This window comes from Typopeltis vanoorti, chromosome 23 (genome assembly GCF_054136105.1).
Source record: "Typopeltis vanoorti isolate ZY-2024b chromosome 23, IOZ_Tvanoo_1.0, whole genome shotgun sequence".
NCBI lineage: Eukaryota > Metazoa > Arthropoda > Arachnida > Uropygi > Thelyphonidae > Typopeltis > Typopeltis vanoorti.
In genome coordinates, this window is record NC_143571.1 from 64,135,364 (window position 1) to 64,151,117 (window position 15,754).

The following is a 15,754-nucleotide window of genomic DNA, read 5'->3' on the forward strand; positions in this document are numbered from 1 at the left end:
TATATTCATCAAACTTGACTACCTACAATCCAGCTATCCAAACAGTCATCATCATCATAGGTGATTTGAACATCCACAACTCCAGCTGGCTCCCCTTGTCCAACACCAATCAAGCTGAATACGATGTGGAAGTTTTTGCTGTAAGCAATGATCTAATACAAATTGTGCAGTTACATACCCAAATTCTAGATAAACCCTTTCCTAATACCATTGATCTTTTTTTTAACTAGTTCTCCTTCCAGACACGCTGTAGAGGTTATCTCTCCTCTCAGAAACTGGGACCACAATCTTGTACGAGTTTCCAGTCTCACAGAACACCCGTCTTCTGACCACATGTCCTTTGGAACTACAAAGCGGGATGATCTCTGGAACTACAACTTGTTTCCCCATGGCATGGCTATTGCTTCTGCTCTTCTGGCCCAGACACCTGCACTGAGCAAGTCACAGAAATCACCCACAGTGGCATGAAGACATTCATTTCTCATTCCATCTGCTTTACAAGCCCTGGTATAAGAGAAGATGAAACTAATCGGGAAAAAAAAACTCGGCTTGCTGCAATGGCTTTGCATCAAGAACTCCAACTTCATACTCGGTCTATGTGGGAAGCACAAAATAAATGTAAATCAATTATCAGCAACTCGAACTTCATTTCATGAAGGCCAATAGCAGCGAGCTTATCTCTTGTTCATACAGTAGCCATGGCTTCTGTATGAACCAGTTACAGCATCCAAAGAAAAAAACTGACGATCTAGTATCGCTGTTTTCTTCTAATTCCTGCATAGACGACAAAGGCAAATTACCTCCTTCCATACCAGCAACTGAACACTATACCTCCTGTGACCTTTCAACCAAAAGACATAAGAAGAATATTAAACAACCTAAACATTATAGTCATCTTGTTCCAGTGGCATCTTTTCTATTATACTCAAACATTGTACTCCAGAGCTAACACCTGTCCTCTATTGTCTTTTCAATCTTTATACAGGTATCCCTTGATTAATATGATTAATTAATCCCTCAATGTTACCGTATATATCAAAATCGCATTAATCAAATATAATAATCAATGGTAAAATTACAATTCATCCATGATCGGTTACTGTATTAATAGTTCGTTTTATATGGTACTCTTTTAGGAAAGATAAAAAAATGAATGCAAAGTAAATGTTTAATAAATACTTGTACCTACATTAGTTACTGCAATTTTTTTATCAAAAGAAGTTATCAAGAGTCGTTTGAACAGTTTTAGTTTTTTTTCTTATCGGCATAAATTCTACTATAATAATGACTCTCCAGACCTCGGCAAACAAGCATTCTTCGATTAACATCTGGATCCATATCCATTACTTGCTGCTTAAGCGATTCTAAACTGCGAAATATTCCATCCAGTTCTCTGATTATCGCCTTTGGAACCTCATCTTCACATTCCATTTGTTTGTTGTCTTCATATGCACATTGTTGTTGAATTTCAAGAAGATCGTTATCACTGAAATCTTTTGAATTTGAATCCAATAATTCTTTAACACCTTCTGCATCAAAACCAAGGTCTTCACCAATTGCAACGATTTCTTTGACCACGTTGTTCACAGAATTTTGAAAACAACCTAAGTCATTAGCGCATTCTGGCAGAAAGTTTTTCCAAACAGCTTTCATGCAGCTAGAAGACACTTGCTCCCACGAGTCATGAATGTTTTCAATTGCCTGTTTAATGTTAAATTTTTTCCAAAATTCTTGGAGCATAATCGCATTTTCTCCCGTGAGAATGTCTTTTTAAGAAAATGGGCTTTGAAAGTTGCAGTGACGCCCATGTCCATAGGTTGTAGCAGTGATGTCGTATTTGGTAGGGAAAATAAAACTTTCACATTCTCACACAGATCATGAAGAGAATTTGGATGACCAGGTGCGTTATCTAAAAGCAAAAGAGCTTTGAAAGCTAAGTTATTTCTCTTGTAATAAGCTTCAACTGGCAGGCAAAAATAAGACTTAAACCAATCTTCGAATAGACTTTGGGTAACCCAAGCCTTCTGATTCGCCCACTAAATTACAGGTAAAGAGTTCTTGTTACATCCTTTTAATGTCATTGGGTTCTGAGTTCAATATATAAGCAGTAGCTTCAATTTAAAATCTCCATTAGCATTCCCTCCAAGCATAACAGTTAATCGATCTTTTGATACTTTATAGCCAGGCTGTGTTGCTTCTTTTTTTTGATATAAAAGTTCTAGATGGCATTTTTTCTAATAGAGGCCAGTTTCATCTACTTTGAAAATTTGGCAGTAATCGTAATCATTTTCTTTGATAATTTTCTGCAGCTCAGCAGGAAATGTGGATGCAGCTTTACCTGTTATTTTCACATTCTTTAGTCCAGCCCTAAATTTAAAATTTTCAAGCCAGCCTTTGCTAGCTGCTAATTTTGAATTCTCTTCTTTATATTTAGTCTCTTTAAGTCTTGAAAACATCCTTAGAGCTTTGGCCATGATATTATAGGCACTAATTGAAATTCTCCTTTTGATTGCAGTCTTCCAGCCAAATAATCAACAGATCTTCCATTTCAACCATTATAGCACTCCGGTTACATGTGCATTGCATACTTGCAGATGTAGATGCAACTTTGCCTTGCTCACAATACTCATCAGCTTTGGATAAAATAGTCCGTATTGTAGACTCGTTAAGTTCTTTGGTCTGCCTGCCACCACCTATATCTGGATAGTCAGCTTTCTCTCTGGTAGTTCACTGCTCGTCATGGTGAATGACATGCAATCAGTAACCTAACTTTTTCTCTTATACATAAATGACTTCCTTTCAATTTCTACGAATCTTGTCCATAGCTTTACCGACAATAGCACCCTCCATTCATCCTACTCCTTTGACAAACTGTGTAGTTCCCAAACATCCCTTACATCACAATCATCTGCAACTAATCTCTGAACACTGATCTCCATGCCATCCTTCAGGGGACAAGGATAGCACTGGTCACCTTCAATGCTGCCAAACTGCAGTCCTGCCATTTTCTCTCACAAAATGGATCTCAACTCACCTCATTTTCAATAACGCACATGTCACTAGATAGGATGAACTCTCTCTCCTTAGACTGATATTTACCCCCAACCCCTCTTGGCACAAATGCATCACATCAGTAGCATTTGTGCCAAGAGAAGTTGGAGGTAAATATCAGTCTACGGAGAGAGAGTCCTCAGCTTCTGAATAAAACTAGGAATTCTTTTTTGCCATAGAAGCTATTTTGCACCCACCCAGTTGCTGATCCCAAATCTATCCATCCTTAGAATACTGTTCATACATTTGGGGTGGTGCACCTGAAACCTCCTTAAAAATTTTTGCTACTATCCAGAGGAGAGTAAATCAGCTCATAGATGACCCTTCCCTCTCAGGCTCACTTCAATCTCTATCTCATAGATGCAGTGTTTCAGCTCAGTTTCATGGTCACTGCTCCAGTGAATTGATAAACATCATTCTTTCACTTGCTGTTAGGCCTGTTAAAACAGGAACAGCAGCTGTCCAACATTCCTTTTCACTATAACTGCAAACTCACTGAACCTGCTTCTCCTCTTCGTCATTTATTCCATGTACTTCTGTCCTCTGGAATAGCCTTCCCTCTCAATGTGTTTCCCAACAGTTTCAACTTACAGCTTTTTAAGAAGAATTTCAATACATTTCTTATTTCTCAATTCTTATCTGCATCTCACATACTGCACTGATGTGCCTATAGGTTCTTTATCCCTCGTATGTGGGATATATAATGCACTGTGGGCCAAACCTAGTATTGGTTTGGAAGTATCTGAAGTTTTTTCTTCTCCATATGTCTTAGGTCCATTCTTCTTCTTGCAGCACATTTTAAGCTCTCTAATGCCAGTGTTTGTTTCAGTGGAATCATGTACTTCATTGTAGTTTATTAAAATTATTCACATACACAGCTCTGAATAAAATCTCTTGAATTCACCATTAATAACATCATTTTTGGCATAGCCTCAATCCTATAGAATTTTCATATGTATAGTACTTAGTTCTAAGATGCATTATTCCAATTATTACAACATCACTCTCCATAGTTTGGCCCATGTATTATTTTTAATAGATATCACTTTACCAATTTACTCAAAATTTCTGACTAGTTGCTCTTTTATTGAGCATCAAACTCCACCTGCCCATATCATACTGGGATATGCCATGTTTTGATTTCCTCTGTTTGTGTTTTATCAGCATCGTAAAATGTATTGTTTTTTTAAAAATTTGAGTTATCTTTTAAAGGAAAAAAAAAGTTAATTTTTCTAATGTTTAGTAGTGTAAATAGTGAAACTGGTATAGGTTCTTAATTTATACTTTATTAAATTTATATCATACTAAAATTGAAATTTTATAATATAAGAAAAAATAGACTAATGTAATTAGGATGACTCTAAAAGATGGAAGAGAAATAAGAGCTGATCATCAGAGCCCTCTAAAATAAGACCAATTTGAAGGGGATAAAAAAGTTGATCCATGGAACAGGAATTGCTTTATCTTATGTTATTTTCTTTGAAGGTATGCATCCATAAAGGATAATTGTTTAAATCAAAACTGAACACTACTAGTGTTACAAAAACAATTTTAACAACTATCAAAAATTATTCTTTACGGATGCATACCTTCAAAGAAAATAACATATCAGATAAAGCAATTCCTGTTCCATGGATCAACTTTTTTATCCCTTCCAAATTGGTCTATTATTTAGAGGACTGATGATCAACTCTTATTTCTCTTCTATTTTTTAAAGTCATCCTAAAAGTGATTACACTTAAGAGAAACATTTTAACACAAAATGGGCCATATCATTTTTTCCCCCTCCTTTATTTAGTGTCTACAGATCCTGTTGAAGAGTATCTTTTGCACATTAATAGAGGTGTTCAGTCCAAAACAGACACACCAGAATTAAGGCATGGTGGAAAATTTCAAAGGATTAATGGTAGAGAAAGAATGTTGCCTGATTCCAGAACATCGTCATCATCCACAGAAGAAAGGCTTTTTGTTTCCAGTAACACACCTGATATTGAACCTCCAACTAAGCGTTTAAGGAGAAGTCCAAGACATTTAGAAGCAGCCTCTCCACCAGAAACTTCTGAAGAAACTGTTGCTGAATCTCCATCTGGACTAAGAAAGAAATATACTTGTGGTAAGTATAACTCTCACTCACTTAGGTTTACTTAATTAGTTCTGATGAATATGGCATGAATATAAATATGTTAAAGGCTTTAACACAATTGATCATATTCATGCAGTAAAACAAATAATAGAAAAAGCAGAAGAAAACCAATTGCCTCTCTGTTTAGCCTTTATTGATTATGAAAAAGCATTTGATTCCATCAAAACTAATGCAATAATCAAAGCACTCCAGAATCAGGGAGAATATATATGGACCTCCTCCAGGAAATATACCACACTGCAACAGCAACAATCCAACTTCACACGAGTGGCAATAAAATATCAATTGAAAAAGGTGTCTGACAAGAAGACTCTATCGCTCAAAATCTTTACAGCAGTCCTTCAAGAAATATTTAATATAAACTGGACAAACCTTGGTATAAAAATTAATATCAGAAACTTAACATACCTAAGATATGCAGCTGATATCATAATTTTTGCAAACACTCCAGAAGACCTTAATATAATGATAGAAGACCAAGACTTATTCAAGCAAACAGTTTCTATATTAATTCACTGTCCTCCAACTTATGCACTAGCCTTCCATACCTTATTTGCAAAAGCCTTATCAAAGTCCAAACACATCATGGTTTATCTATTCCCTTTATCTAACTCAGCTTAACATTGTTATGAAATGTAATGTGAGCAATTTAGCCAAACATGATTCCTTCCCCTTTAGTAAAGCCATGCTGTTCATTGCAAAGTCTAGATTATCTACCAACCCATTTCTCTGGTTGGCCGAATGGTTAGCGTACCTGCTCTCCAACCAACAGGTCATGGATTTGAATGTTTGTGATTGTCTTACCTTGTCTACTGCTATAATCTTTGGCCATAATATGGCACTGTATGACCTTTGCTCCTTGTGCCATTAAAACACCATCATCATCAATCCATTTCTGTATGCGAGTTTGTCGCAACTTTTTCAAAATTATTCACTTCCACTCCAGGTATGCTGAGGTCGATAGACACATCAATCCTTATACCATCCTTGTGCAATAGGATTATCGTTCATTCTTTCCACTGCATTTGCTACCCTCATGCCATCTGCATTCAGTAGTTATTCTTTTATGTTCATTCTTTGTTTTAATGGTAATTAGTTTACGGAATTAACAACGCAAATGAAGTATATTAATTAAAGGTAACTTTAATGAATCACTTCTATGATATTGAAACAAAGATAGAAAATTGAAAAATTATCTATCTTTGTTTTAATGATAGATAATTATAACATTCTAATTCTTTTGGGCTGTTTTTAGCTTGCAAAATCAGTTTTGTTTTATATTCATAGTTAGCTTTCTATATGAATTGTAACTTTGCTAGCCTGCACCTTATAATTTTCGTAAATGACATCATCTGTATGCACATGGTATTCCTTCCATGTTATCTTTTTCTTGAAAATCTGTCACTTAATGAGACTGTTCATTCACCTTGCTCTTATTTTATTTATTCTTCAAATTGTAGGGATACATTCTGATATCACTTTACTTTTAGTATTTCTAATACTTCCTATGCACTGCTTGAAAAGTGGCTCTGTAGTGCAATTGGAAGAATGATGGTACATTGCCCCCTTCGATTGTAAAAGGCCTAAGTTCGATTCTCATTGTGATGGGAGGAATCTTTATGTGGTTTTTTTTTCAATTAAAGGTGAGTTATCCGATCTCTTATGGAGATAGCAGGGTTTTCCTACCGGAAACTCTGGTTTTTCATCCCACATACAGACAAATCGCTCTTTAGGACACACAAATTTGCAGACAAAAAATACTAGTGGTGGTGGTGAGCATTGGTGTAGATGATGGAGAAAGAGTTGCAGAGTAGGTGCCCTCTGTCAATGAGTCTTTGGACTCCTTGGAGGTGTCATGAAATAATAATAATATCCCTCCTATAGCAAGTAACCAATACCATGGTTACTTGCTAAACTACAAAGCAGGAAATAATAGTTCAGCAAGTAACCTTTCTGAATTGAACATCCATATACTTAACCACTTCCCAGGTCACCATAGCATGATCACCTTAACCAACCAGAGGCAGAACAGTCACTTTTTAACCTAGCATCCTTCTGTCACTTGCTACTTGAGGAAGTTGTTTTACTTCTACTACTTTTGCAATCATAGCTTTCTACGCTAACTGTTGAATGATACATGCACATAAACACAAGAAAGATATTTAATTAACCAAATATTTCGGTCTGGAAATAGCAGACCATCCTCAGTGGTATTACAAGAAACAGTTTTAAAAAAAATACAAGCTAGAATACTAACAATAGATCGTTAAAAAATAGAACAAGCCGCGTGATGTTATATCACTAAGTATGAAACTGAATATTTTGAAGTAGAGACATGATTGGAAAAAAACTAAATAAATAAAATAAAATTAATGAGTAATCTTGATTAGGCTTTCCCAGATTTTTGATATAGATATACAGTCATTACGAATCAGGTTGGGACGATGGAGCAAGGCCTCCACGCTTTCCTTGAACAAATGTTCAAACCTATAACGGGATCTATGTAAGAGGCGAGTCCCTCATCCTGTCAAAAGGACATGATTTTTCTATTGTTCCTAATAAGACACCATATCTAGATTTCCTAGTTAACATTGAACGGAATCTCAATCATCTAACTAGTGATAAAGCTAATGCTCTTCGCCTAGAAGTCGCTTCTTCTCTACTTAAGGCCAAACTTCCTGCTTCCAACATGTCTCCTTCTGAAATGAAATCTTTACAGTCCTTGAGAAAAAATAATCACCTCTTTATCACCAAAGCTGACAAGGGAAAAGCAACAGTAATTATGGACTCAGCAAATTACAGAAGAAAACTTTCTCTTTTGCTTTGAGATCGCTCCACATATCAAGAAATTGATTATAATCCAACCAACAGACAACTAAAGAAATTAAATTCTCTCTTAGATGAATTTATCAGTTTAGATATAGACACAATTGAAAGACTTAAAACTCATTTTGCAAGTCCTCCTAGATTTTATGGTCTTCCAAAAATCCATAAGATTGACTATCCTCTTCCTCCAATAGTAGATTGCATTGATTCTCCTACTTACCTTATAGCCAAATATCTAGCTAAATTATTGAAATCTTGCATTGACAGCTGTAATTCTTTTTTAAAAAACTCCTCAGATTTCTTAGAAAAATTAAAAAATGTCTCATTACAACCTATAGATCTTATGGTTAGCTTTGATATAGATTCTTTATATACCAATATACCTCTCAAGAAAACTTTAAAATTACTTGCTGACATCTTTCCTGAAGACATTATAAAACTATTCAATTTTGTAATACATTCTGGATATTTCGTATGTCAAAATAAATTTTACAGCCAAGTAGAAGGAACGGCCATGGGAAGTCCTCTTTCTCCTGCATTAGCCAACTTTTATTTAGAACATTTAGAAAAAGTCCTCTTCTCATCTAGTTTCCCTCAACCATCCTTTTGGGTAAGATATATAGATGACATCTTTACTATTTGGCCACACAGCAAAACCTCTTTACCTTCTTTTTTAAATAGTATCAATTCCTTGCATCATCGTATAAAGTTTACTATGGAAATAGAAGAATACAACCAGTTATCTTTTTTAGACTTTCTCCTCATCCGGTCACCTTCAAATATTCTTACAACTACAGTATACAGGAAACCAACATTTACAGGTTGTTATATTCTTAAAGAATCAGCCCATCACCCATGTCAAAAAACAGGAATTATAAAATGCCTCATCAGAAGAGCCAAAACTAATTGTTCTACTTTTGATTATCTACAGAAAGAACTTTCTACTATCCAACAACACATGAAATTCAATGGCTTTTCTGAAAAAAGTACTCAACGTCTTCTCAATTCTTATAATCCTCCACAAAACAACAGAGTTTCAATACGTCAAGTGCCTATTTCTTATATCTCCAGTATTTCAGAACCTATCGCAAGAATTTTAAAGAAATATGATTTAACAGGTACGTATTCACCTGTTAACAAATTGTCTTCTCATTTTCCTTCTCCTAAAGACAAATGCTCAACTTTATCTCTTCCTGGAGTTTATCAAATTCCTTGCAACTGTGATCTCTCCTATTTTGGACAGACTGGCCGTTCTCTTGAAAAAAGAATCCAAGAACATCAATCCTCCATTCTTCACAACAAACCTGAAAAGTCTGGATTGGCTCAGCACGGGATTGAAACTGACCACAGCATCTTTTGGTCCAGGACTCGCCTCTTACATAGATCCCGTTATAGGTTTGAACGTTTGTTCGAGGAAAGTGTGGAGGCCTTGCTCCATTGTTCCAACCTGAATCGTAATGACTGTATATCTATATCAAAAATCTGGGAAAGTCTAATCAAGATTACTCATTAATTTTTTTTTTTTTTTTTCAATCATGTCTCTACTTCAAAATATTCCGTTTCATACTTAGTGATATAACATCGCGTGGCGTGTTCTATTTTTAACGTGTTGTATTTTTTTAAAAACTGTTTCTTGTAATACCACTGAGGATGGTCTGCTATTTCCAGACCGAAATATTTGGTTAATTAAATATCTTTCTTGTGTTTACGTGCATATATCATTCAGTCTTATGTCACAAGTATCCTTAAAACAGCATACGCTAACTGTTGTTAGATCATTCGATATCATTAACAGCTGTAGAGTATCTGATGAGTTTCGTTCAAATATACTAGACCTTTATTTTTTTTATTAGGTGACTTATGTGTTAAGTAGTCTGAAATAAAAGAAATTGGAAAGAAATGAGATTAATTAAATGCATATTCCCTCCTCCCTGTTTATCGTAATTAATAGTTCCTTTAATAATGTTGCAGAAATTTAGTTTTATAATTAAATTCGCTCATCTTTTTCTCTCCAAAGAGAATAAAGAATGTTAAAATCGTTTGTAACTTAGTTTTTATGTTGCAAAGCATTGCTGATTTTGGCAATGTTGAAATGTCCATATATCAAGCTCTGCTGTACTGTGTTTCAGACAGTACCAGTGAGTTCAAAGCTGGTATGTGTGCTTGTGCAGATTGGAGAAAGAAACATGTCTGGATAATAACATGTGGTTGCAGGGAGCTATTATTGACAGAAGAAAGGGTTATAAGAACGTATTCAGAGACCTTTGGATTTATCTGAAAACAGTTCTTTCAGTTAGTATGCAACCACCAGAAGATAGTCAAGAAGAAAGCCTTGAATATATAGTTTTTGTTGTAAAGAATAACAGTAGCTGGAATTTGAAGAATACTAAAGACAAGAAGAAAACTAGTATTCATTTAAGTACAGGAACTGAATACATGTAACGAAGATTGTGTTTAGAGAACCGTGGAGCAAATAGTTTACACTAAGTATTTTCTCTTCTTGTTTAACTTTCTGGAGTGAGGTAAATATTCTGGAAGATAATTTGTACTCAAGTTACAAAGGAAGGATTTGTCCCTTATTTTGTAAAGAGTGTTAACTTTCTAACTAGAGTAAAAAAATTTCTTTATTGGTAATGATAGTATTAAAATATAGTGGCTGAAATACTGCAGAGGATTACTAAAAGAATATGTTTCCTTTGTTTTGTTTGTTGTGGGGATTTTTCTTAATTCCTGAATTTAAATTTCAAGTGGATGAGTGTAAAAGAGAAAGTGCATTCTCTTACAATTTTCTTAAAGGAAATAATTATGTTTATATAGTTATTTAATTAAACATTGTTCCTTTTATATTACAGTTTCTCCTGTCTTATTTTAGAGATAAAGATAAGTGAATTATTATTATGATGATGACACCTCCATGGAGTCTGAAGATTCATCGCAAGAGACCCAAACTATCTACACAATCTATCATACCTCTCCTTGAACTCATTAACATATAAAGTGTTCACAACTGACTCTGGCAACCCACTCCACTCATTCATAACTCTCCAAGCAAAAAATCTAGTCTTCACATCCCTACTGATAAACTTATGAGCTTAGCACTATGTCCTCTAAACTTCAACTCACTGTCTATCTCCACCCCTAAATCTCGAGATTCATCTATTTCCTGGATGCTAACTATGGCAAGTTCTTTCCTAATATCGTCATTTTTTAATATGATACTACCATTGATGCCATCTATTCACTCCACTAATCTTTCTCAGGACTCTCATATCTGTGGTCTCCAGTCTTTGATCAAGTGTTTATTTCTAATCCAGCTCTCAGACCATTAAGTTAAAATTGGTTTGAACACTGTCTTGTGCACCCTTGTTGCACATCTGATTTAACATCAAACATCTTGTAATAAGAATAAACTAATACCATCAATACGATACGAAGTATGTAATCTTTTCATCCTGAAGTGCATTACCTTGCATTTTACAACATCGAATTGACAACCATTGCCCTTTGCCCATTAAGTTAAAATTGGTTTGAACACTGTCTTGTGCACCCTTGTTGCACATCTGATTTAACATCAAACATCTTGTAATAAGAATAAACTAATACCATCAATACGATACGAAGTATGTAATCTTTTCATCCTGAAGTGCATTACCTTGCATTTTACAACATCGAATTGACAACCATTGCCCTTTGCCCATTAAGTTAAAATTGGTTTGAACACTGTCTTGTGCACCCTTGTTGCACATCTGATTTAACATCAAACATCTTGTAATAAGAATAAACTAATACCATCAATACGATACGAAGTATGTAATCTTTTCATCCTGAAGTGCATTACCTTGCATTTTACAACATCGAATTGACAACCATTGTCCTTTGCCCACACTGTAAGATATCTATATCACCTTTATCAACTATTGCCCTCCCTAGTTTTGTATCATTGGCAAACAACTGAATACACCCCTTCAAATCTTCTGCTGTATCCTTAATGTACAAATTAAAAAGTAGTAGTCCTAGTACAGAGCCATGGGGCACTTCACTAGTCACCCTAATTTGTCTTGATTCCACTCCACCATACACCACCCCCAGTGGCTACTATCAGCCTCATATCCATCCCATTTGCTTCACCTTATGTAATAGTTTTCCATGTGGTATTCTGTCAGATGCCTTGCAAAGTCCAGCATCATGTAGCCATTTCCTTTATCCAGTTCTGCTGTCACATTATTATAAAATGTGAATAAATTACTGAGGTAGGACCTTCCTTTTACATAGCCATGGGGCCCCCTATAGAGTATCGTATTCCTATCCACTCACTCTTGAATTTTACTCTTAACTAACTTTTCCAATACTTTTTTCACCACTCCAGAAATACCAATTGATCTATAATTTGCTACCTCTGTCTTGAGGCCACCTTTATGTAATGGAACAACTATCTTACCCTTTTTACGCTCCCTTGGAAACTTGCCAGAGATGAGACTTAGATTAAACAACTTTGTCAGAGGCACTGCCAGTTCACGATTCTGATATTGATGCTATCTGTTCACTCTCCTAATCTTTCTCAGAACTTATATCTCTGGTCTCGGTCTTTGATCAAGTATATTATTTCTAACTCAGCTCTCAAATCCACAAGTTAAAATTGATTTGAACACTGTCTTGTGCACCCTTGTTGCACATTGATCAAACATCTTCCTGTATCTCCTTCAATTCTAACTGCTGATCTACAGCTTAAATAGAGAATATATATAAAATTGCAATGCAATAAAATATCTAGAATTGTCAGTTATTTTTACTGTTGCTAACCCTAATTCATGCCATCAGCTTTTAGTGTAAATTTTATTAAGTTCAGAATTACCTGGAATAATGAAATTTAGTTTTTAGTATAAAAAATTAATTCATTTTAATTATTATTATATGGGCAATATGGAGTCACATAGACTCATCGATGAAGGTCCTAAACATTATGCCATGCACTATTTAGTATTCATGCAATATTTAGCATACTTCATTTGAACTCATTCACCAACATTGCAACCACATCACATTCTGTCAACCTATTTCATTCATCCACCATTCTCCAAGCAAAAAAATCTAGTCCCCACAACTTTGCTTAATTTCCAGGGATGATCTCTATTTCTCCCTCAGCAGCCTTTTCCTCTGTATCAATTCTGTAAAAACCGTTCAGTAATTTGTATGTCTGAATCATATCACCCCTTTTCTATCTATCAACCAATTTCTGTAACTAAATCTTAAACCTCTTCTGATATAGAGCATCCCATGCACCTACCACCATCTTGGTCACTTTACTCTGATCTCTTCCACATCTCTAAGAAACCCCCCAGTGACCAGATCTGTGTACAGTGGTTTACAATGGAGCCTTATTAAAGAGGTTCAATAACCTGCTTAGCTATGCTTGTCAGGAGAAAACCTCAGCCAACAGATATGAAAGTCCCTGTAGAAAAATCAATGATAAGTTCTTTTTGACATGTTTATTCTTCATTTTTAATATGATTTTACTGTTAATATCAAGAATGTGTATGCAGAGCTAAATCTAAGGTGATATGCATGCTTAAACAGAATGGAAGATAGAAGACTAGTAAGACAACTGTTTGAATCAATAGTGAAAAAGATATAGAGTAGGTTGATACAGTTGGTGATTCAGAAGATTGAAATGTAAGAGCTGATCAAATCAGAGGTCAGGCAAATTATAAAGAATGTAGATAAGTCATTGGTAATTCAGTATAATGCTGAATGGATAGCTATCATCATTATCTGTACACTTCTTTAGAGTATCAAAATGAAAATGAAGATGTCTGCTAATTATTATTACTGTATTTGGTGATGATCTTTTTTTCTTGCAGATGTTAGGCTAAGGGTTAGAGCAGAGTATTGTAATTATGAAACTGCACTCCAGGGTATTGTATCGTCCAACAAACCTGATCCAATAGAACGCCAGCTTGAATGTTTTTCTCAGGCCAATACTATTTTACGTTCTCGTGACCTAGGCTATATTGTTTGTGACATTAAATTCTCAGAAATTACATATTTAGATGCCTTTTGGCGAGATTACCTCAATGGCTCTCTGCTGGAAGCCCTGAAAGGTAAGCACTTGTGATTCTTTCAAAAATTTATTTTTTGCAAGGTGTATGATAATTAGAGCAGATTTTATAGTTTGTTCAATAAACCATCCTTTGGTTAAGCATACTTAATAAATGCTGTTCTCATACCATTGTGCCGTCCAGTTTGCTTGCCAGCAAACTTGAATAGCCTTGCTTTGTGCAAATAACTACTTGGATATGTCACTTTTTTGTGACTCCCATGCATGAAAGGTTGTAAACCTATAGTACATTAGAATTGTAGGAAGGCTAAGGATTTTTTTCTATTTTTATTAATTTTATAATTATTTTGTAATTTTTAAAAATTATTTTTTACATATTTCAGAAACTCTGCTCTGGAGACCCAATGTAGAACGATTTCCATGACAGTTTGAATCTGAACCCCCAGTCTATTGATTAGAAAGCAGATACACTAACCACTCTGCCAAAGGCTGGCATGCAGCATAGTTCCATGTACAATAATCTACCATTTATCCAACCGTCAGGACAATGACCCCTGAATTAACCGACCTGTGTACGTCAACCACCTTCAGTTATCCGAACTCTCCATTCTGATACTTGAAGGGTTGGATAAACAGTAGATTTTATTGTATTGTACAATGAAACCTGTGGAAAATTCATGACTAAACAAACACACGTAATAACCACAGTAATAAGTTTTAATAAGTAAATAGTTCATTCTAATTATCAAAAGACATCGTCAGTACAGTTAATTCAAACAATACTAGGAATAACATACAGTTAGGGTGCATTATTACAATGGAATCCCAATATGCTTGCAGTAGCGTGTTATAGAATTAAATTAAAATATATCTGGAGGGGAGGAAAAATAGATTACAGCAATCCCTTGATTAATGCACCCCCGATTAGTGCATCTTTTTTTTTTTTCAATACCCAAATTCGATTAGTACACCTATATACATCTTAAAAATAAATGTCACAGATTTTAAAAATTTTCAATCTATACCTTTTTTATGCTAACTATTTTAAAAAATCACTCACCAGGATGAAATAATTTAGTTTCCAATTTACAATCTGCTAATTACGTAGCATTTTGAATATCATATCTCATGCAATTGTTTTCTTTACTTTTTTATTTTAAATTATTTTCCTAACCTTTAATCAAAGAATTAGTGAGCAAAAAATAGAAGTGTGAAAATGATTCGAAAAGTAATCTGATTGGAAGAAAAACTTGAAATAATAATAAAACATTAACAAGGCCAGTCCAGAGCAAAGATAGGACAAGAACACAAAAATGGATGAATCACAACTGCTGAATACAAAGAGAAAGGTAAGGCTGCTTCAAGTTCATCCTGCATGCACTTGAAATCAAAGTATTATAATGATTGAATTAAAGAGACTTCTTTTTACATGAATCGAAGATTGTAACCAAACACAGATTCCGCTGAACACTGGCACAAAGTCTCTTTGTAACCTGGAAAGAAAGAGCTATCAATGATATAAAAGAAGAATTCCACATTAGTGCTGGGTGATTTGAGTATTTCAAAAAAAAAAAAGAGTAATAGCCTACATAATGTTCTAATCACAGGCGAGGCTTGAAGTGCAGATCAGGAGATATCCAGAGATTTTGAAGAAAATTGTGTTAGATGGGGACTATTGT

At 34.8% G+C, this 15,754-nt stretch overlaps 1 protein-coding gene across 1 annotated transcript in view; it reads left to right on the forward strand.

The window, feature by feature from the left end:
• Positions 1-15,754, forward strand: part of LOC150093913 (death effector domain-containing protein-like) — a 59,797-nt gene that overhangs the window by 18,554 nt on the left and 25,489 nt on the right. Inside the window, exons 2-3 of the mRNA XM_090412920.1 lie at positions 4,850-5,164; positions 13,879-14,118. Of these exons, the coding sequence (XP_090269046.1) occupies positions 4,850-5,164; positions 13,879-14,118 (555 nt within the window). The remainder of the gene's footprint in view (positions 1-4,849; positions 5,165-13,878; positions 14,119-15,754) is intronic.